This window comes from Oreochromis niloticus, linkage group LG23, assembly GCF_001858045.2.
Source record: "Oreochromis niloticus isolate F11D_XX linkage group LG23, O_niloticus_UMD_NMBU, whole genome shotgun sequence".
NCBI classification, from domain to species: Eukaryota; Metazoa; Chordata; class Actinopteri; order Cichliformes; family Cichlidae; genus Oreochromis; species Oreochromis niloticus.
Window position 1 is genome coordinate 22,473,245 of NC_031986.2, and position 24,063 is coordinate 22,497,307.

The following is a 24,063-nucleotide window of genomic DNA, read 5'->3' on the forward strand; positions in this document are numbered from 1 at the left end:
AATGCAAAACTAATCCTTTAAACTACCTCCTATTCCATCCTGCCTTACAGTTTGCAACACATCAAATCAATAAAACTGTTATCCTATGTGTGCTAACTTTATGGCACAAAAATCACATATATTCAGCTCTGCTACTTCCTGGTCTTCCCGTGCAGTAATGTCATGTGCGTATTAAATTGTTTTGCTGACCATTAATTAAAGGTGCAACCTCTGCAACCTCACACTCTATTATACCTGTGAGCTCCTTTATAGCTATAACACACTCGATTGGTTCTGCTCTCGAGCATTAGCCAGACGTTGAGTGAAATCAATGTGAACACCGCTCAAGCATATGGACTCACCTCGCTGCATGCAAACATTTATAGTAAACAGCAAGAGTGTGTCTCTGTGTGTGTGCTGATATGTCTGAAATAAAGGTAAACGTGAGCAGGGTGGTGTGATGTGTTTTAAAGAGAGCAAAAGCATGAGGTAGACTATTGATATAAAGGAAGACAGAGACAGAGAGAAGGTCCAGAGGGAGCAGGGAGAGTAACATCTCCTCACTGCTGGTCTTGTTCAGCCATATATCGAGGATTTGAACTGGAAGAAACAACTTTCCCCACATCAACTGTGCCCAAAGCTGTATGACCCTGTCATTCAACTTGCGTGTCTCTGTGTGTGTCTGCATGTGTCGGGCTGAAAAGATTGTAGCAGATTTCATATGAAATATCACTGTGTGGACGCACCTGCCGGCACTTTACACATAAGTGTGTAACTGTCGACCTTTCTCTTCTACAGTCATGTTTAAGCAAACCTTTATGCATGTGCGTGTAAAGCCATCCACCTATCACCTGCTGCCAATTAGAAAGGGTTCCTGCCGCTCCTCCTTCCTGTGTAGTTAGACGGGCCGATGACACGAGGGAGTCCATCGCTGATGCAGCATTTCGCTGCACCCTTTGTCACCTGTCACTCAAAAAGGAAGTCAGGAGTCCAGCACAGACGGACTGTAAAGGCAACTAAGGATGGAGGTTAGAAGGGTTCACAGGAAGCGAGGTTGAGCTGGCAGAAAGAACTGATGAAAAATACTGCTTTTAGGGACGGAGCATCAGTCCAGGAACTAGCAGTTGTCAGACACATTTTCAGCAAATGCAATCACGGAGGATGTTTTTGGTTTTTAAAACAAATGAGCCGCAGGATCTAAACAAAGCAGCAAGATGAAGTAATACAAAATAATCAACTGGGTGCACACAACTACATCTCAAATATAATTGTTAGACCATCCAGTTTGATTGGCCAAAAAAGAGTAAACATGACTTAATTATCACTTAAGTTGATTTGTGAATACCTTAATCAGTGAAACAAGAAAGTGCAGCTCCAACTGGCCGTTGCTAGTAGCGCATGCTTCTCAAGGAGACCATTAAATTAACAAAATATAATAAAAATCACAGAAAACAAACAAACAAAAGAAAACGAATAGTTATGTCTATAACTTCTGTTCCCTGAAGGAGAGGAATGAGGTACAACACATAAGTATGGGATATCACGCCCTCGCGTGTCCTGGCTGAAGAAACCTTTATTCACATGTGATGACACTGCACATATAGCCGCTGTCATCACAGTCATCCTTCAGTTCGATAGCCGCTCTTCACTGAGCCAAACTGCTCAGTGGGGCCACCTTGTGTTGTACCTCATTCCTCTCCTTCAGGGAACAGAAGTTATAGACATAACTATTCGTTCCCTTTCAGTCGATTCACTCGGTACAACACATAAGTATGGGACATATATACACGCCCCGCAGAGCAGCCACCGAACCGGAATCGGGCCACCACTACCTTAGCGAGTGGTAGACCCAGCAGAAAGGACAGTATGAGCCACCGAAGGGGCTGTAACGTCCAACCGATAAAACTGCACAAAAGTGTGCGGTGATGCCCAACTAGCTGCCGCACAAATATCAGCTACAGGCACCCCTTTAAAAAGAGCCCATGAGGTTGCCATCCCCCTGGTGGAATGAGCTCTCAGCCCGTGGGGCAAAGCAAGACCTCTGGTGCCGTATCCCAGTGAGATAGCTTCTATAATCCAGTGGGACAGCCTCTGTTTGGACAGAGATCTACCTCTATTTGGATTGGCGAAGCAGACAAACAGCTGGTCACATAAACGCACATTCTGAGTGCGCTCAATGTAGGTGCGTAGCACACGCACTGGACAAAGAGAATGCATCCTCCTCTGCTCCTCAGATGCAAAAGGAGGCGAGCAAAAGCTCAGCAACTCAAACTCCATTGAGCTATAAGATGCAGGCATGGTCTTGGGAAAATAGGCAGCATTTGGACACAATACGACCTTGTGGCATCAGGAGAAAACTGTGTGCAGGCGGGATGCACGGACAGCGCATGAAGGTCACCCACTCGCTTTGCCAAAGCCAAAGCGAGAAGTAATGCAGTCTTATATGAAAGAAATTTCATATCCACAGACTCGATGGGTTCAAACGGGGGGCTACAAAGGGCCTCCAGCACCAAAGACAAGTCCCAAGCAGGGACACTGGACTTAAGCACGGGTCTCAGCCGGCGAACCCCTTTCAGAAAACGTATGGCGAGGGGATGTGCACCTGGTGTCACCCCGTCAAAGCCAATATGACAAGCAGATATAGCTGCTAAATAAACCTTAATTGTCGAAAATGAAAGGCCCTTATCCAGCAGCTCCTGCAGGAATGTCAAAACATCCACAATAGAGCACTGAAATGGGAGAGTGTGGCGGTCCTGGCACCATTGCTTGAAGGCTCGCCATTTGTAAGCGTACAAGCCTCTAGTAGATGAGGCCCTAGCGCTCTGAATTGTCGCTATCACACTAGGTGGCAAACCCTTAGCAATCGAGTTTAGCCTCTCAGCAGGTAAGCATGAAGGCGCCACAGATCTGGGCGCAGATGAAACACTTCTCCTCCCGCCTGAGAGAGGAGATCCCTGCGGAGAGGAAGCTGCCAAGGACTCGCTGCTAGCAGGCTGATTATCTCTGCATACCACGACCTTGTGGGCCACCAAGGGGCCACTAGAATCAGAGAGAGGGAATGCCGACGCACTCTCTCTAGAACTGGAGATATCATTTCCACTGGGAGAAATGCATACAGGAGCACGTCTGGCCATTGGTGCGCTAGCGCGTCCAAGCCCAAGGGTGCATCGTGGTCGATTATGGAGAAGAACAGGGGGCAGTGAGTATTTACCCTGGAAGCAAAAAGATCTATTTGCGCCTTGCCAAATAGATCCCAAATCTGAGCCACTATTAAAGGGTGTAACCTCCATTCTCTCACCAGAGGACCCCCCCTGGAGAGAAGGTCCGACCCCAGGTTCAGGTGCCCGGGACATGGGTGGCTCTCAGAGACAGAAAATGAACACTGCACCATAACAGCAGAGAGCGAGACAGCTTCAACAGGGGAAGAGAGCGTGTTCCTCCCTGCCTGTTTATGTAAGACACCACTGTTGAATTGTCCGTCCTGACTAAGACATGCTGGACCTCCAGGACTGGACGGAAATGCTTTAGAGCTAAGAACACTGCTAACAGCTCTAAGTGGTTGATGTGCAGCTGGCGCTGGGCTGCGGACCAGATCCCTCTCACTGATGCACCCTCGCACAGCGCTCCCCATCCTCTTAGGGAAGCATCTGTGGACACCACCTTGCGAAACAACACCCTCCAAATCCGAGAGCCCTGATGCAGCAGCTTGGGCTCCCTCCAAGGACGGAGAGCTAGCATGCAAGACGCGGTTACCGGCAGCCTCCTCCGGAGGTGACGCGATGCACACAGGCGGTGAGAGAGAGTCCAGCGTTGAAACGCTCTCATTTTTAACAGTCCAAGTGGCACTACGGCGATCATAGATGCCATCATGCCCAACAAGCGTAATATCGTCTGGAAACGCAGTCTGCGTCCCAGCTGAAACTGAGCGAGGCAGCGATGAAACGCGGCCACTCTGTGCTCCGACAAACGTGCACGGCTGGAAAGCGAGCATATTTCCAAACCGAGGAAAGAAATCTGCTGACTCGGGATTAGCGAGCTCTTTTGAAAGTTCACAGAGAACCCCAGTGTCTGAATGTGTGACAGAACCAGTGACAGCTGTGTCTCCGCCTGCTCTCTGGAGCAAGCTATGAGAGCCCAGTCGTCTAGGTAGGTCTAGGTAGGCTAAGATGCGGATGCCCCTCTCTCTGAGGGGCGCTAGTGCTGCTTCGGCACATTTCGTAAAGGTGCGAGGAGCGAGCGACAGCTCGAACGGCAGCACTAGGTATTCGTAGGCTACGCCCTCGAATGCAAACCTCAGAAACTGCCTGTGTTTCGGGTGTATAGCCACATGAAAATAAGCATCTGTTAGATCGATTGTCGCAAACCAATCTCCGACTGCATTCAAGAGCTGTCTGAGTGTTAGCATCTTGAACCTGTACGTACGTAGATACGTGTTCAAGACTCGCAGGTCGAGGATGGGACGAAGCCCTCCCCCTCTTTTCGGAACAACAAAATAGCGGCTGTACCAACCTTTGTCTGTCTCCGAAGCGGGGACCACTCGTATTGCTCTTTTCTGCAATAGCGCCTCTCTGAGTATCATGGCCGCCTCGGTGTTGACAGTCGTGTTTACGACTCCTTGGAAACGAGGCGGCTTGACCCGGAACTGCAACCGGTAACCCATGGCAACGGTTCGCAGCACCCACGGAGAGGGGGCGCAAGCGCGCCACTGAGGGAAGTGAGCAGCCAGCCAGCTGACCTGCAGCACCGTCGGCGGGGCGTTGTCGCCCCCCAGTGTGTCTGCAGGGGACTGCATCACCTGCCTGACCTGGCTCCTTCTGCCCGCAGGCTGAGCATTTGTGATTGTTTGAGAATAAACAACACTCTTTATTGATTGTAACATGGGAACATGTACATTCATACATTTTGTTGGAGGGACCTTTTCTGGGGCACAACAATGAAAAACAGCGGGAACACTTGATGTGGTCACCTGAACATTTAACACACCTGAACAGGGAGTTACCTGAGGCATTTTGTGTGCAGGGGTTTTGTGCTTGGGAGACTGTGTTAGGAAAGTGCAGCGCCTTCTGGGGCTGACAACCTGAACAGAACTTAAGCGGCACCTCTTGGGTGGCAACAGAGGGGTAAAAGCAGCGTCTCCCTGCTGCTAGACCCCTTTTCCACTCGAAACCACAGCTAGGAGGGCTGAGACTTCTTCCTCCTTGGCGTCGGCACCCATCGGGGGCCCGAGGGTGAGCCTCGGCGTGGAGCTCGGGCCGGAGGATGTGCTCTCGCTGGCGGCGCACCCACTTCAGCAATGGGCGCCGGTCTCTTGCCAGGCGGCCTGTGAGAGCTAGCTGCGGGCTTGGGCTTGGGCTGACGTCTGGGGATGATGTCGCGCAGAGCTTCCGTCTGCTTCTTCCTCAGATCGAATCTAGCCTAAATGGCTTCAAGTGAATGACCGAATAACCCAGCCGCAGACACTGGTGCGTCCAGATATACAGCTCTGTCCCTATCCGGGACGTCAGAGAGGGTCAGCCACAGGTGCCTCTGCGCCACTACTGTCGAAGCCATCCCTCTGCCCAGGGAGAGCGCTGCACAGCGAGACGCACGGAGGATGTAATCTGTGGCGACTCTGACCTCGTTAAGAAGAGGTGCCAAAGGGCTGTCATCAGGAACCAGCGATCCGAGCTCCGCCAGGCACATTGCCTGGTACGTCTGGAGCATGGTGACGGAGCTCATGGCGCGAGCAGTGCCGGCCTGAGCCCGATAAATCTTCTCCAGCTGCGAAGAGAATCTGCAGTGCTTGGACGGCAGAGTTGCGGGGCCGCCGACACCATGGTTATGGGACGGGGCCAGATAAGCAGCCAGAGACGGCTCCATAGGGGTGGGTTAGCTAAGCCAGCCCCTCGGCGCCGTCCAACTCCATGTACTGTCCATAGCCGGGCACAGTGACGCAGGTAGAGAAAGTCTGGGAACATGGGAAGGCAGTTTTTGGCCGTTGAGGGCTCCGGTGGGAGGAAAAGACCCGCGAACCGCGATGGCTTCTGAGCTGGTGGAGGAGAGGGCCAGTCCACCTGCAGCTTCTCAGCAGCGCGGCGAAACAGGGAAAAAAGAGAGGTGTCATCGTGGCCGACCGGCGCAGCAGCGGCGGCACATTGGGCCGACAATGAGCTCTCCTGCTCATTCTCCGACAAACTATGGATGTCCAGGCCGATGTCCAGCATGTCATCGTCTTCCTGGGGAGCGCTGGCGGGCTTCAACCCAGGCTGAAGCCCGTCAGCGCTCCTGCATGGTTCCGGCTCGTCATCGGCTAACCCGTCAACATATTCCATGTGGTCATCCCAACTAATTGCGGGGACATCGACCGGAAAATCCTCGTCTTCGGACTCGGACGAAGCCGGGGCTCCAGACTCGGAAAGGAGAGGGTCATGCCGTGCGACAGCCGAGCGTCCCAGCACTTTTTCCACAAACGTCACCCATCTTTCCAGGGTCGAGCGCCGGAGCTGGCGACAAAACGCACAGGCTTCGGGCTCCGTCAACGCTCTCCTAGCGTGGACGATCCCCAGGCAGACAGGGCAGGCATCGTGCTGGTCGCTGTCGTGCAAACAGAAACCACATCCCTGAGGACAGAGGCGAACAGAAGATTTCTGCTTTGCTCGCTTTGGTTTGGAGTCCATTCCAAAACGCAAAGCAAAACGCTGCACAGGAAAAACTTGAAATTAGCACTCCGCGGGCAGCCTACACACCAAATGGGCGGTGGAGGCTAACACCAACAGGGGCAGTTAAGCTAAGTTCAAGCCGGCAGACAACGGAGCTAACTAGCAGCAGCTAGCTAGCCCAACTCAGCAGAGGTGTTCTCAGCGAGGTGAAGAGCGTAAGAACTGAGGGATGACTGTGATGACAGCGGCTATATGTGCAGGCGGGGCCGTGCGCGTGTCATCACACGTCATCTGCCTTAAAGGCGTGAATAAAGGTTTCTTCAGCCAGGACACGCGAGGGCGTGATATCCCATACTTATGTGTTGTACTGAGTGAATCGACTGAAAGGGAACAGCAAGTGACAGACATTCACTGATACATGCACCCAGTCACGCGAGCTACACTGTTCTAATTCTTAATTATTTGTTTTGATAATTTAGCCATTTTAAAAATGAGCACTTGAAATGACCAAAGCAGTGCAAAAGTCTTCGAGCAACCCGTTGAGTCTGCATATTTTGCTAGGAAAATGGGAAACAGGCCCAATGATTTATTGAAATGTGAAAAAAATAAATGAAAGTACAGCATATAAGGTAAAAACAGAGTCAAAAACAAGCTTGAAAATCAATATTTGGTGTGAGCACCTTTATTCTTCAACAGAGTCTGAACTCTCTTAGGCAGCTTGTCGTGTCTTTAGGTAGTCTTCAGGAATATTTACAGACTGACTTACAGATGGATGTAGAAACTCTTCTATTTCTTGACCTCCCTAATCAGACCTGTTGTCATCGATTTTCAGTCCAGTTCTTGTGTCATTTTTATAGCTCAGCCTTTTCTCCTTGTTTCCCTTCCTTAAGAACGGCTTCTTGACAGCCATCCTTCCACTGAGACCATTTCTAATGAGTCTTCAGTGAACAGTAGATGGATGGATTTATGAAGGACATTATTTTCAGACACTGTCTGCAACTTCTTCTTTAGTCCACCACTTGTACAGTTTCCTCAAATTTTAAGGACACACTGCACACCATGCTGAGATATGCAAAGTTTTTAATAGCTAATAGCTCTTCTGGGATCATCTTGCTTGTGCAAAAATACTATTTTATATCAAACTCATATCTTTGACATTTTCATAGATTGAACTAAAGAGAAGTGAGAACAAATGATATATTTCTGTAATAGACTTCTAGTAACAAAGTGCCCAAAAATACAATTTAAAATTGGTTCTTTGCTAAGTTGTTATGTGTAGACACACCACTGGTTCTTCCCTTGAGTTAGGAGCCTTTTTTATAATTGAATGATTTATAGGTCAGTGTTAAGCAGGTTGAAAAAACTCCAAATATTCGTCTGAAAATGGTCAGGTACAATAACTGGGCAGAAAAAGCGTGAAAAAGAAGACCTTCAGAAAGACCTTCCTTAGAAGCAAAATAGAAAGAAAGAGGTGGCTCAAGACTTTTGGACATTGTTGTATTTTTTTTTTAATTTCATTTTGCCTTCCTTGCGATGGAGTTATTATTTTTTTTTCTTCTTTTTACATCTTTTATCTCCCTTTCTTCTCTTTATTTTATACACTTATGTCCTCTAGTTCTTCTTCTGGCTCTCCCTTTTATTCAGTATCCCCCCTTCCCAGTATCAACCCCAGCTCCCTCCCACCACCCTATGTAAGCCAAGTGGAATAATCACCTGTTATGCTCCCTGACAAAACACCAAAGCTGGTGTGAAGCGCCACCAGAGTGTGAAATCTATCTATCAACCAATCTCATGAGCTCGCTGAGAGAGCTCTGCTTGATACAGTTTGCCACACCATTTATTGAGCCTCAGTGAACTTGTATCATGCCAATGGCAAAGTACACACATTACAACACCCGCATGGAGACACACAGTCAAACAAAATGCTTTCTATTTGTAATCAGCAGCACGGTATCTTGTATCAAAACGTAATTGCCTTCAGAGCTAACATTTTTACATGTTTACGAGTTGCTTAATCATGCTTGTATACTATGGTGATAATAATGCAGTGGAACAGTGTGTATGCTGGCATAATTTGACTTTCTTTATATCCAAAGCAAAAGATCCAGGCAGTGTTCCAAATGCAAATATGCAAACTGGTCCAATTCCCTGTCAGAATTTGTCGTGTATTCAGTGCAGCATGATTCAAAACAGAAAAAGTAATAAAAGTGTTTGGAAAGCTGGAATTAGCACAGATTTTGTATTGTGAATGATGATGATCTCCAATTTAGTTGGGACCAGTTTAGTAACAGGAAGACTGTTATTTCCATCTGGAGCAGCCATAGATGGTTAAAAACATGGATGTAGCTTTCGGGTCAGAAAAACAAAGCCAATGTGGAAATGCCTTAATCTTGCATTTTATCTGTAGGCCACCAGATGGCGATAGTTGTGATTGCAACTATAGAAGTTTATGGAAACAGAGCATTCTGAGTGAACACCTGTAAACACTTTTCTACTGAGTTTATAGGATCATTCACTCAAATCGGGTCATAATGAATAAGACATTAACACAATTCTGTTAATTGGCACTCTCATTGGCTAACAGCTTGCGATTAAAAAGTCATTAGCCAGTGGGTGCAGTTTTATTGTAAGATCCACCCATCATTCTCACATCTGTTTTGTTTTTGCTCTTTTGTTTTGTTTTTTAATCATGATAGTTATGTTTGAAATACTCATCTCAAGGATTCAAGTTGGAAATTCTGAAAACAATGTATGACGTCACATTAGCTACATCCATTTTTTTTTGTATGGTAGTAACCACCAGCTCACCTCGCTGCCCTAGCATGAGGCAGGCATAGCAGCAGTAACACCCCCAGTACAGTAGAAAGCAGGCAACTGTGACAATAGATATTAAGTCAGAAACAGTATGAAAAGGAGGAAGTTGGTTAATGTGGGTTGCAAGTAGGCTTGCAGTGATGCAAGATGTGCTATGGCAACGTAAATAATCCCTGAAATTTGCCAAAAATTACACAGATTATTGGGATGGAAAGCTCAAAGCTGATCACTGATGACACTGTGGACTGAATGTGACTTTGTACCATGCCAGAAAAAAATATACCTGCATTCGCTTTAAATGTAAACTCAGATCTGCACTTGATTGAATAGGACTGCATATAATTCCCTCAACTGAAATTACTGTATATCCAGAGAGCAACACTTTCAGTGCCCTTATTGTGACTGAAGTGTTGGGTATTCACAGCTCTACGGTATCTCTGCACCAAGGACACGATCCGACTCCATGGCAATCTACCAGTGAATTACATAGCGAGTGAAAATGATGAGGTTCGTGGCATATGCCCGCACTAAATATTTACAAAAGCCCCATAACTGATCTGAATGAGCCTTTTGAGAGTGACTTGAGAGGTAACACAATGGGAGAGGAGTGACCTTGCGAGAGAGAGAAAGGCGGCGATTATGTGGTGCGTGAATGTGAAGGCTGTTGAAGGGAATAGGAAGCTAAGACTGAGGGTGGTGGAGGTGGGGATGGGTGGTGGTGGGGGAGTGGGTCATCACTCTGCAGTCTGCCTATGGAGACAGAAGATGGGAGAGAAGGATGAGGGAGGAAAAAGAGAGGGGAAAGACATGGATGGCATACCACCCTCCTCCCTTCCCTTCTTCCCTCCAACAATCTCCCAGGACTGCGGATGTGAAGTTTCTGCACAAACACAGCTAAAACTGTGCTGAAACCACTCTGCGGTCACTTATCATAACTGGTCCACAGCCAGGCATTTTAACTAGTATTACGCAGGCCCACATAAGAAGAGGCACAGCGTTCTGGCATAGAAGGCAGCTTATTTCGGGCTTTTTTCCATCTTTCATTCAGATATCCTCAAGTGGATTCGACTCTAGAGACCGCCGATATGCTTGGTTTTCCAGTAAGGGAGTGTGTCAGGTATGAGTGTGTGGGTTTTTTTGTTGTTTTTTGTTTTTTTGGAGGCTGGGTTAAACATTTTTTTCATGGCTATCTGTGGATCGCATCAGGGGATCACATCAAGTAAGAGCACTGTGACAAGTGTAATTCTGAGAGGTGTGCGTGCCTGTTGTGTGTCTTTGTTCAGCGTGTGTGGCTGTCAAAGATATGGACAGGCACACTTGTTCTTTTATGAGTGGACCTGGTAGAGCTCCGCTGGGATCCGATGTCAAAATAAGAGGAAAGAAAGGAGAGGAGAAGAGAGGAGGCCAATACCAAGACCTCACCCGGAGACTGACACTGCCTTTATTTTATCCCATTTATTTATTTATTTACTTGACTGGTATGCAAATTTAACCTTAACTTTTGAAATGTTAGTCAAGAAAACGCCTGATTACCTTCCACACAAAAGCATGCCTCTAAGGACGCTTGATAGACAAAACTATTTAGAAATAATCACCAGCTGAAGCGTCACTGAAGCACACAAACAGGCTGTCAGATCTTATGACAATGAATATTTGACTGGGGATGTCTCAAATATTAATTTCTGGGCTCAGAACTTTGTTAGTAATCAACAGTGAATATTCAAACATCCAAATTCTAGAATTAAAACCAAACAAATGCCTATCCCAATGGTCGATTATTTGGGTACAGCTCCATCTCAGCTAATAAAAGTCACATTTTAGGCGATTAAAGAGTAAAAGACAAATTAATATTCAAATATGGACATTAATGGTCCCATTATTTATACAGTGTTACATAAAACCACATTTTAAGAAAGGCAAAGTCCAAAGATAGTGTTACATTAGGGAAACAGAAAGGTCTGTGCTGGTGGCAGAGAGCTACATTCACAGACTGCATATAACAAAAGGGCGTAGACTCTGGATGTGAGAAGTGGAGCCAATGCACGAATGCACTTTTTTTTCCCAAATGGCTTTCAGGAAGCCTCATTAAACAATTTCCTATTGAGTTTTTGACCTCAGTTGAAAAATGTGAGTCTTACTGAATATAAAATTAGGTTTATTTTTTAAAATTATGACCTATTTTAAACAAAAAAAAGACAATAAAACTGGGCATGTTAGAGTTTCAAGACTGGATGAATATACCCGCCATGAGTAATTGCTTATATTCATCACCACTGGGCATGTACTTAATATATCACCAGTTACTGGACTGATGGTGGCTGACTGGTAAATTTGAACATTTCAGCATATCTATAGTTTCAGGGCTGTCTTTTATTTTTCTTAGATGGCGGATGGAAATAGTCAAAATCATTTAGAAACAGGGCGAAAGTTTCCAACACAGCTGCAGATGGTTAGGTTAAAGTTCAAGCAACACTTGCAGCACGAAGAGCTGCTTTAATATTGGTTGTCTTAACCTTGACCTCAATGAAGGCCACCAGATGTGATGGACAGCCAATAAAGTTGTTCTTTATACTGCATGTGTTTCTGGAGCTTCTTCAGAGTAATGGCCAACAAGTTAAGGCTAAAGTTTTCCAGAAAATTAACAATGAGTAACATTAGGAACCCACTCGCTGATTAATAGGGAGAGTTGCGTCAACTATGGCATTCGGCAAAAAATCTTAGACAAATCAAACATGCAGATTAAATAAAAGATTTCCAAGCTCGATCAGACGGGGCCAACTGTTGTTCTGTTTGACGAAGACAAAGGACGAACGAAATAAAGCAGGCACGCTTGAAGGCAGCAAGAAGGAAAGGCTTGTAGGCACTAAGATTTATAGATGTAGTGAAAGAGGACATGCAGAGGGTTTGTGCGTCAGAAGAGGATGTGAGATGGAAGAAGATAATGCAAATGGTGGCAGATGATCCAAAAGAAGGGCCACATCAGACTTTGGTAGACAGTCTCAAGTTTCATTAATACTTGTTTTGTGTCAACGCAACAGTCCAATTATTTGGGAAAAATGTTACACTCATAACGGGTTCGCCTCAACTGTCTCTGGAATCACTCAGTCCATTTGTCAATTGAATGCCAAAGTTTCACCCTCATCAAGCTTCAAGTTTTTGGACTTCCCACCTAGAGAGCTGCAATCCAACCAACAGTAGTTATGCTGTAAATACTTAACTGTGGTCACATTTAATTTGGTTCATTCAATCATAAAAGTTATACTGCAAAAACATTTAGGAGAAACCTTTGCACAACAGCCTGACTGATCCAACTAAGAGATTTAAAGAAAAATAAGTTGAAAATAACATTTTAGTAGGCGAATCCAAAAAAGTCACAAAAATATACAGGGCCTTAAGTGCAACCTAGGTAAAAAAAAAAAGAAACAATTCACCATTGTCATACACACATACACACCCTCAATGCCAGAGGCACCATCATTGTGTCTCTTACCCCTGGAAAGTTGATTTAAGGGGTCTATCTTAGCTCGGTGCGGGCCCACTTCAGCACATTGGTCAACCGAGGGCCAAAAGTTCACTGCCGTCAGCTCTTAACTTATGGCTTACGTTTTTACAGCCTTTCAGGGTAAAATGGAGGAATCGTCTGTCTGCGAGACAGCAACGGGAGACTCATCAGCCATTCCGCACATGCCCTCTCTGTCTCTCTGCCATGGGAGCCTTACATTAGGAGAGAATGAGCATAGTAAAAGATTTCCACCTCCGTATTACTTTTCTCCCCTTTTTTACTTCATCTCCCTTGTTCTTTTTCCACCATCTCTCGCCCTCCTACCTCAATTCTTTATTATCCTTCGGGGGGGCTGGCACTTTAATTCCACCACTTCCCCTCTTTGACTTTGAATTAATGTACATCACGCTGAAACTGGCAAAGACAGGAAGTATATTTCCCCAGCTCTGAACTCTGTTTCCCTTGATTTCTGTGAGGCTGCCGAGTGGCAGAACATGTGAGCTTGCTCCTTGATGTGTTTGATTTCTAGACATGGCTTGAAGTAGCTGTGTCACAGGGGACATCTCTTATATTTTACATGGTAGCTAGGGGGTAACATACTGCGAAAACACCACTTATGTGTCTGGTTTTGAAACTCTGTGAAGGGTCAGTACGGACTCAAAGAGAATTGGCAAAGAGCTGCTCAAAAAAACTGTTGACATACACTTTCTTCGCTTGATACAGTTATGTTTGAGATGTTTTTTGCCAAAAGTGCTCAAGCCAAAGCAAACAGAATTTTTATTTTTTATATTTTTAAGGAATTGATGCAAATTTTAGCAATTCAAGTACCAGTGAGAGGTGTCTGCAGGAGCGGTGCTACATCCAGAAAGCAGATTTAGTTTCTCATGAGAATTAATTCTATTCCACCTGACATCTATCTCTGATAAGAACTAAACCTTCACCATACTGTGTTGCTTGCATATTTATCAATGAATTATTAAGATGAGTGACATTAACTTTCATAAACATCAAATTCCCGTGAAAAAGGAAAGCAAGCTATTCCATGATACATGCAGATAGATGGGAACATAAAAACCACTGTATACAAATGGCTGAAATGGCACAAAAGATGACAAAAACCCCAAGAGAATTTCAGATTAAAGAGAAAACATAGCTACAGCCTTTAAATCTGGACCACAAACCACTCGACGCTTTAAGATCTCTGCTTGTACACTCCACAGAGGGGGCTCCCACAGAGATAGAGAGAGCAAGGATGAAGTGATAAATGACAAGAGCTGAAAGAAATCAGAGATTTGAAAAGACTTTGGATGACAGACTGCATGAATATCGGATCAAAGTGGGCAAAGGCAGGGGAAGGAGCCAAAAATCAGTAAATGACCAAGGAAAGGTCAAGACCACAGAGGCTATCTGTATCTGACGCCAAAGATGTACCAGCACCACCAATCTATGAGCACCTTTCATCAGGCTAAAAGTAGGAACCCAAACAAAGAACCCTTTCTTTTGTCAAACCATAGCACGTTTATCACGAGACTGAAAAACCTACACAAAATGTATCTTCAACCCCATCTTTTACCACATTGAAGGTATATCCATAAAATCTAGCGATGGGTCAACTCCTGCACCCTTATTCTCAGATATTTGGCTTGTGCAACTGAACTGAATGACAATGTTTTTCTATGTGCATTAAAAAAACCCAATTTTGACTGGTTTGACAGTAATATTCCCAGTAATCTCAAAGGTAGATTAAAAACTTGGATGAATTCACTCTAGCTGTGAAGTTAAAATAATCCCTTTAGTGAAAGGACTAATTTAGTCCGACATCCTCAACAATCATCTGTATATTAGCTTGTTAATCAAAATGTCTTGTTAAGAACTTTCTTGGTAAAATGTCCCGTACAAGTAACTTCTCCAAAGACATCTTAACCTCGCACCAAAGTGTAAAGATCTACCTTTGAATGCAACTGCATCTTCAGTTTCACTGGCAAAGAGCAGGAGTGTATAAAAATGCTATCTCACCATCCTGAGATGCACCTAAAGGATAGACTTGAAATCAATTTTCTCCTTTTGGCCCTTTTTGATATCCTTCCTCCTAGGCTGCATCCTGTGTCTGCTCCTCTGAACCATTTCTGAAGCACTGAAGTTCAGTCTGGATTTTGAAGTTTGGGGCGAAGCCGTCTAAAATATTTCAGACTACTTTTCTTTTTTTTTGTGATAAAGAGAGGGGGCACTATTGGGTTTCTGTTTTGAAATAGCAAATCCAGTGACCTTTGCAGTTCAGTCCATATTAATAAATGCTTCCAGCTATCTTCCACAGCAAAAGAGAAGAGGAAAGACATTTCATAAATACACAGCAACAGTGCCATTTTACTTTTGAAAGTGTTCAAACTCTCTAAAGTGATCATGTATATATGTAATTTTGAACTACATTTAAGTTCTGTTAGGATTGAAAACGTTTGAAAGCAAATCTTTTTTTATGAATCTGCTGCTCAGCTGTTGGGTTTTATCATGAAGAGACCTGGGGCGAAATAAAATTTAAAGGAGAAAAGAGGTTACTGGAATTAGCCATCATGTTAGCATGCACAAAGTACTGACTAGCCTGCAGCTAACCTCATAAATAAAATTTAAAGAGTTACAATTAACACAGTAAAGCATGACAGTATTACAAGCGCTGAAGAGTGTACTTAAAGCTGAAATTAGCATGCTAAAATGCTCAAATACTGATGCGTTGGCCCAATGTTTAGCATGTCTAGCATGTCACCATGCTAGCATGCTAAACAATTTTTCAAATTAGCATTTAAGTCAGGACAGCTGAGCCTGACAGCGCTGTCAGATCTGACGATCCGACTGGCAGACCACTATTAAACGCAGGACAGTATCGTAAACAATGTCTCAACTGTGTAAGTAAGATTATAAAGTTGTAATCTTAACAACAGCAGTTTACAGTGCTTGAGGGACTACACTCTTTATAGCGGTAAGCCTAGAGGCAAAACTACAACACAAAGTGCACTCATACCCAGTACAGAAAGCAAAACAGAAGAAGTCACTCAAGCATGAGGTCTGTTCGTCTGCCAAAAGCTCATAGTTGTTTCATTTTCCATCCATAAACCAGAGAGCAGCATAGTGATTTTCAAAGAGTGGTGGTAAAGTCAGTATATGAATTAAATATTCTGTTCAGCTATTCTCTCAGTTTCGACTACACAGCATGCTGCTGTTTACAGATTTTTTTTTTCTAAGTCAACATGCTAGCTTGGCCCGGCTTGAACTCCCTTCTTGAATTTTTAAACGCTAACTAATACTTATAAGGTGAAATCAAACAGTTACGTTCTTAAATAGTGTTGAAATTCATGCAGCACAATCTTCTGCTGAATCTTACTCCTGAAGCCTTCATTTGGCGATTCCTTACAAATTTAAAGGCTCAGTGTGAGATAGAAGAATCTGACTGAAAAACCTGACTTTGACAGCAACTTAGAGCCTCATTAATTCCGCAAATGGTGCAGTGAACATCCACCTTTCAAAAGAAATATGGAAGCGGCTGTCACTGCTGAGGACTTGACACTTGCCGGTGTGATCTTTGCTGTTACGGAGTACAATGAACCTCAGATCAAAAGAGATCGAAGAGAAGCAAATGGGTTTAATAGGGTATTGATGCCGGCCTGCGTGTAACCCCGGCCACTTTGACTGCAACATCAGGAGGGCCAGACAAGGCCGCCGCCTAATGCCGCATAGCTAATCACCTCGAAATCAACCGCAGCGCAGCTGTGTTTGTCATTTCATGCAAGAAAGAGGAAAAAAGGGAAACAAAACCCGCGTGGGTGTGAGTGTGTGCATGCAAACATCTATCGATTCAAAGAGCTCCGTAATTAGACAAAAATGAAAAGCAGCAGCAAGGTTCAGATGTTTGGCAGGTATTAATTAATTGTTGACGGAAACACGGCGAGGACGGGGGTCAATTCGTTTCCTCGCTCTTATCTTCGCCGCGCAGAAAGGTGCTTGTAATTGTCATGTAAAGTGTATGTTTTTGACTGGCATGCGATCAGCTCATTGTAGGAATGACTGCCGTTTGAAAAATGTTTGGCAGGGAGGAAAAAAAAATGTTCTCAGAGGGAAACAAGTTCTGTTGGGACAATTAGCAGGTTTGCCACTAATCTGTCAGAATTATGACAGTTGATGTTTCTTGGCTTGGGTTTTTCACGGTGTGGCGTCAAAATGACGAATCTAGACATGAACTGAAAATGTCAGCTGTGGCAGTGGTGGAATCAGATCACTTCACTACAGCAAAAGCAGCGAAACAACAAATTCGAATCACAAAAAAGGAGGTAAAAGTACAGAAGTATCCTCAACTAATATGTGGCTTCGATTATCAAAGATTAGAGTAGATTAGATTTAACTGCATTGTCACAGTGCAAGTTATAAGTATCAACGAAATGCTTACGAGCATTGATAAATTATGGCTACGTCTAATTCCAGTAGGTTGTGTACACACAGATATATAATGATATGATAGGCCTGAACAAGGTGCAAAATACACCATGGGTGTCAAACATAAGGCAAGAGGGCCAGAATCAGCCTTACATGTGTAAATGGGCGATAGAAATGAGAGTATCACTGGTCTGACCAATTTAAGATCCCTGATATACACAATTTTACATTTTTTTTTTAAGTTTAACATTTTGAAAGTGTACTTTGAACAAATTTAGGTAGTTTAATCCAACCTGGTATGGGTCAATCCCCCTCAATAATGTCAAAAACTAAATAAAGACTGAACAGGAAGACAGAATCAGGAACAGTGAAAGTTAAAATCAGCCCAGAAATTCACAGTTGATGCGTCACTATATAACAGTGCTGTTTGAGTGCCCTGTAAGAAAGTATCCCATCTGTACTCTGTCGTCATTATATTGTATTTTTCAGTATTTGATTTTTTTTTTAAAAACACTTAAAACACTGTGATAAACATTTCTTATGCAAAACTGTAATCAAGATGTTAAACAGTGTTCTCTATTATATCTGCTGCTCTTTTGTCTGGTAAGTCTTTGGGTTTCAGTAGGAATGCATCCATGGATTAGCATACCTGTTTTTAGCCTCTTGTAGGCCAGTTACGACACACACACACACACACACACATTTAAAAGCTCAGTGTGCTAAAGTGAAAAATAACTCCCTCACAGTCAACAAAATCTGCAAAGCTTGTGTCTTTTTTGGTACTGTAACTTGTAACTTTCACTGCTAGACAAGCTAACCTAATTTGACTGCACTAAAAAGCCTTCCCTTGACATGCATTGTGTAAAAGCATGAACTTTAGAAAAGTGCATATGCTGCAGAGCCACTCAAAATTTGGGATATTTTCAACATGTGGGACAGAAGAAAAAGAGAGATGTCTGGTCAGCCTTCTCAGGATGATCACTTCCTCTCTTTAGGATATACACAGCGATGTGCACATCCAAGAGCGCTCTACAAATGAGCAACTGTTACACCCTCTCCCTGTCTCGTTCCTCCGTTTTCTAACTCTCACTCTGCAAAAAAAAAATTGTTGGATGTTGATTCCACAGAGCTTTAATCCCAATGAATAACCCACGGTGTTCCATGAATAATGGCACAAACCAGATTTACCATATGATGCTCATGCATAATGAGGATGAATCACGGTAAGTAAGCCATACATTACTCATGACTGCAGGGCCTTTCTGAAGCCACATTGGTAAGCATGGAAGGAGGATTCTTGGCTTACCTAGAGGAGAGAAGAGAGAGGGAAAAAAAGAGAGATCATGATGTCAGCGTCGTAGTATTCATAATTAAAATGCCTCGCGGGGTGAAACGAGCAGACGGTACTGCGGCATGAGGTGCAAACGCAGGCTAGCTCTCAAATTTGTTAGCCAACCTGTGGCTGTTCTGCTTCTTTTCTCCACAACTGTTGCAGAAAGCAAATCATATCCATCGGAGGGAAAACTTTCCAGACTGTTTTTCTTGTTTGTTTTACATTTTAATAGCTCTTGAAGTTGGCTGTGTACAAAACATCCAAGTCTCCCGCGTTAAATAGCAGCATTTCAAAAGGAGCCTTGTGTTGACAGTCCCCTCCTGTCACAGGGGTGATTTGTTTCAGGTAAAAGCAATTTTCTTTTTTTCTTTCTTTTAAAAAAACAAATCTGTTAGTTTGGAGATACAGCGCAGCGTGCAGATAGCGGGATCACCATCACACTTGGAGCATTTACACGGGGTTGACACACACAAACACACACACTCCCTCAAAGCTCTAGATATCTGCGGAAGGAAAAAAAAATAGGCCAGTAAAGTAAATAAGCCACTCTGATCTTTATTTCAAAGGAAGACATATGATGTTTATCGCAATAAAGCGAATTCAGAGAAATGTGTCAAAAATCCACCGCACAGTCGAATGCGAGACGGGAGGCAGGCTAAAGTGAGAGAGAGAGAGAGGGAGACGGGAAGCAGGGGAGGGCAGCGAATGAAAAGAATGACACCGCAGGAGCAGGGGCGCCTCGGGCTTCTTGCCGTACACTCATTGATTTCTCATTAGCAAATTCAGGCCTCGATTTCATCAGCCCGGGCAAAGAAAGACAACTAACCAAAGCGTGGCAGGTACTTTGGTCTTATTTCCACCCAAAGGGCAAATTTCCACTTCACTTTAGCTGGAGAAGAAGGGCTGGATTCAGTCATAGAGGCTCTGAATCGTCTCTGGACTTCAACCAACCAGGCTGTCCAGCATAAACCAGGATTTCCTGGAGCATAGTTTTCTAGTGAGACCTATGCTTCATTAGCAAAAGCTATTAGGCATTCTTCCTGCATCTAAAGACGCTAGTGAAGGGACCCTGGGAGATACAGGATATTGGACATATCCCATTTCGCTGATCCTCCTTCTGAAAACTAGAGAAAAAAAAATATGCTGGTCAGTTGGTACCGCTTATTGTCTGGTAAGGTGTAATCATTTCAGAGTGCGCACAGCTCCCAATTTAGGCGGTAATGTGAACTAAATGGTTGGTTAGGTGTATCTTTTTCAGCAAATTAGACAGGACAACTGTAGTGAGTGTAGTCAGGCACTTCATTTCCGAAAATATACAGAGCCCTCATTAGATGGCACTGTGTACCCTGCAGCCACTCAGGAGGAAAAAGCTGGGGAAAATGTGTTCTTTTTTTAGTTTGCACTTTATGAGAATAAAGATTGGCTTTATCTGTCAAATATAATATGAAGGGAAGAAAAACTGCGGTATGTGTGGGCATGCTAAAAAGAATATTGTGTTTTATTGCTGCTGGAGTCAGACAAGAGAGGCATTGCTTCTGATGTATCAGGCAGAAGATCAGGCGGATTGTTGCTGGATAGGTTTTCATATCTGTAACATCAATGTGCTGGATGACAATGAAAGAGAGTGCGTGTGACTGAAAGAGACAACAAGAAAGAAGGAAGACCTGTGTCTTTTTCACCGCCTGATAAGTGACGAGAGATGAAAGAGGCTGCGATTGATCGTATCAACATATAAAGAGGTCCACCTCTGGTGTTATTTTAACAGACAGACATGCAATCCCTCTACACTTTCGGCATTTATTAGACAGGGTGCAGACAGAGCCCCTATCTTTTCACATCTCTCTCTCTCTCACACACACACACACCGTGCTTTTGCTGCCTCGAATTAACTCAGTTTCCCAAACAAAATAAGTGCGGAGGCAGGAATAACCACATCTGGGAGTGGTGCACTCAGCATCGATCAGAGACAGCCGGCCTGAGAATTATGACGCGGACGCGTCGGGGAACAGGCAACCGAGCAGCTGCCAAGTGCCACAGCGGCGGGGACTGAGAAAAGGCACGAATGCAGAAATGAGACAATACAAATCAAAGGTTTGGTCAGGATTGTACTGTGGAGGGCTACATGATCTTTATCTGTCATTTAAGTTTTAAGATTTACATCTAACATGGTAAGAAATTAGCCAATATGAAAGATATAATAGCTATAAGCAAGACTTTTTGTGATTTAAACTCTTGTGATGTAAACTGCAGTGCTGAATAGTATGAATGAATGATGTCACCCATGGCCTGTTTTGAAGCCTCGGGATGAGCATTTCCACCATTGCCATCTTGGTTGCAAAAACACAGATCTGAGTATGAAACAGCATCCTCATTGGCTAATCACTTGTCAATCAGAAGCTTTTAGCCAATGATGGTGCAGTTTCGTAGCATGAAAAATCCTCTATTTTGAACCATACTATGATATAGCAGAAGATGATGGATGGAAATGAGTGACAGAGCTCATAAGTGATCCCACAGGTAAAGAGTTAAAGCTCTTTTTCTCCCATCGACTTCTACAGTATAGGACTGGAAGTCTTTTTGAAACCACAGCTTTCTTTCAGGTAGAATCCAGGTATAAAGCACTTCCATGTTAGCTGCATCCATGAGATATAATGTCTACACGTTATACACAGATGCAAATTATTTGAGTAGCTGATGTATATACAGGAAGACTATGAAAGGTAGCCACTAGCTAGCTTAACGACACTGCTAGCTGTCTTTTAAAGACTATTGTTGTTGTTTGTTAGCCTGCTAATGCTATGGGTTACTGTTTATTAGCTCATTGTTTACGTCCTTTAGGAGTTAGTAAAAGTAAAACCATACAATATCAGGACTGGTCAATGCCAAGTCCTCTGTTTTTGTTTCCAACTAATTTCTGAGCTTACATGCTATCCCAGTGACGCGAAGTGCAAACACTGGGTTACTACTGTGTCCTCCTGGCCTTTCTGTGTGGAGTTTACATATTCTCACTGTGCCAGCTTGGGTTCTCTCCGGGTACTCGTGCTTCCTCTCAGAATCCAAAAACATGCATGTTATGTTAGCTGAAGATCCTAAATTGGCCTCACGTGGCGGCCTGTCTATAGGTGCCCCAGCCTCTCGATTTATGACAGCTAGGACAGGCTCTAGCCACACCCTAACCCAGAATAATTTTTTAAAAAATGGACAAATTGACAGATGGCTAATTTAATCGATGGATATAATGACAGTACTAGAACTCTTTCATGGAAAAATAAATCAAAACCTGAAAACAATAGTGGGACTTTTCACTCCTTTTTTTCTCCCCAAAGCAAACTCCTAATCATGTGTCCTTCAGTCAACAACTGCCTCTGCTGTTGATGTGGGGTGTTGGAGAGAACAGCAGGGTGAAAGACTCTTTTGATCACAAGATGCAATCTCTTTCTTATTCCTCTTTTTCCCCCCAAACACATGAAGCTCAAGCTGCACCGATCGTGACTGCGCACCGAGGCAGTGGATGAAGAGCAGAGTTAGGGGTAAGTGGGTATGCATGTGTGTGTGTGTGCATGTGTACAGGGGGGTGGAAGGATGTGTCAATCTTCATTAACTCGGGCTCCCAAGGATGCGGAGGGGATTAGTGACCGACTGCATTCGAGTGCGGCAGAATTATATTCTTTGTAGAAGCACAAATACATAAATAATTAAACAAAATTACTGTTTTCAGTGTTCGCAGCACACCTTTTTGGACACAACATATATATTTTTTACACAATACTGCTCACGCAAGTGGAAGAGGGCCAGAAGTGAGCTTCCTCTAACCAAGTGTCACGCAGCTGAAAGTTTACCTCAGTCAGGGAATAGCTGGCGAGGCGCAGTCATAAAATAAAAATGATGTTGTCTTCAGAACCCACAGTGTTTGTTTTCCTCAAATTGTGAAGCAGCTATGGAGTGAATAAGAAGGTAATGTTTACCTCAGACTGGGGAACTGAAGAAAATAATATACCACCTATCATTCTTTCATCAGTAACCCACCGGCCTATAACTGGCAAATGAAAAATAAGTAACGGCTCCTGTAACAATGTGACAGCAGATGTTCATCTTAAAATGTTGCTTAAAGATTTTTTTTTCTGTTTGTTTCTTTGGATGCTGACGAGTTGTTTTTTTTGGAGCGAGAAGTTTTATTTCCTTTCCTTTTCTTGATAAATTCCCTCCTTTTTGTCTCCTTTTTGTCCCTGAATGCATCCCAGCAGGGATTCGAGAACACACCCTTGCCCTACAAACCCCCCGAAGAGGAATCATGAATTTGTGAAACAGCATGTGCAGACGTCTGTGTGAAGCGTAAGCAACATCCGCCACCCTGCACCGGAGGAGAAATGCCCTCCAAGCATAATTGCTATGGATCTCCCCGCTGCATAAACAGCGTTATCACAGTTTGTCTAATTGTGAAAGCTGTGATCAGCATAAAGGAAGGGTGAGCCTGTGTGTGTGTGTGTGTGTGTGTGTGTGTGTGTGTGTGTGTGTGTGTGTGTGTGTGTGTGTGTGTGTGTGTGTTTACAGGAGTGGAAAGAGCTGTTCTCCCTTTTCTTCCCTTCATCTTAGTCTCTTTATCATCATAAAAGTCATTAGCATAAAGGTCGAATTTGTTTAAACAGTGAAAATGGGCTTGGATAAGGTTCCACATGGATGAAGAAACATCTACAGAAGTCCGACTAAACATGTTAGTTAGTCGCTGTCACTGGTGTGGAGAAGCATATGTGCTGTAAGGCTGAGCGCCTCCAGAAATCAAAGGTTTACAAATGCATTGAAAGAGTGAGAAAGACAGGCAGGAAGAAGATGCATCATCCTCCGCGATTCATTAAAATCAGACTGGTGGCGTAACAACAATACATTTTGCATTCTCCAGCTTCACGCCTCAGTCATACTAGAGTAAAAATAAGACAGCAATCTTCTGGTGACTAGGAAAATCCCCATGTTTGCACAGAATTTTTTCACATTTGATTACAAGAGGTTGAAATGACCAACTGGTCACCCAAAGTCTGAGCATGCAACACCCTTAATCACTTTCAATCAAACGACGATGGCCCAGGTCGCCTTGTGGGAGGCAACCTGACTCCAAACAGCTCTCGTCTGATTCAGGCCGACTGCAATCACTCTCAGACAGACCAGCAAAGGTCTGCAAATAACTATAGTCTGTTTTATGAACACAGACAGATTGCTAATATGTTGAAATCAACTTGTCTGCGTTCTAGGAGACTTGTCTGAACTGACTGTATCCTGATTAAATTCCCATATAAAAGCAATCTCTGATGTTCTAGCTGGACTCTGAATATAAATAGTTAATTCTAGCAGATTGCAAGAAATGATTATCTTCACAATTGTAAACT

At 43.9% G+C, this 24,063-nt stretch overlaps 2 protein-coding genes across 6 annotated transcripts in view; both read right to left on the minus strand.

The window, feature by feature from the left end:
- si:ch73-383l1.1 (receptor tyrosine-protein kinase erbB-4) overlaps positions 1–24,063 on the minus strand; it is a 354,983-nt gene that overhangs the window by 243,555 nt on the left and 87,365 nt on the right. The window contains exon 1 of one of the 5 annotated variants that reach the window (XM_025902661.1): positions 18,591–18,610. The exons of the other annotated variants lie outside the window; for them this stretch is intronic. The gene's annotated coding sequence lies outside the window, so the exon portion shown is untranslated. Of the gene's footprint in view, positions 1–18,590; positions 18,611–24,063 lie in introns of those variants that run through there. 5 annotated transcript variants of the gene reach the window in all.
- LOC112843718 (uncharacterized) lies at positions 1,578–5,777 on the minus strand. Its single transcript, XM_025902662.1, has 2 exons — positions 4,814–5,777; positions 1,578–3,280 (listed from the first exon to the last, which is right to left on the minus strand). The coding sequence occupies exons 1-2, from the start codon at positions 4,878–4,880 to the stop codon at positions 2,238–2,240; spliced, it is 1,110 nt and encodes a 369-aa protein (XP_025758447.1). The 5' UTR covers positions 4,881–5,777; the 3' UTR covers positions 1,578–2,237.

Excerpts from the sequence above, each read along its gene's own strand:
- LOC112843718 (XM_025902662.1), bottom strand. The coding sequence starts at position 4,880 with ATGTATGAATGTACATGTTCCCATGTTACAATCAATAAAGAGTGTTGT. Across the intron at positions 3,281-4,813 it reads TTTATTCTCAAACAATCACA|CTGGTGAGAGAATGGAGGTT; the intron begins AATGCTCAGCCT and ends AGGGGGGGTCCT.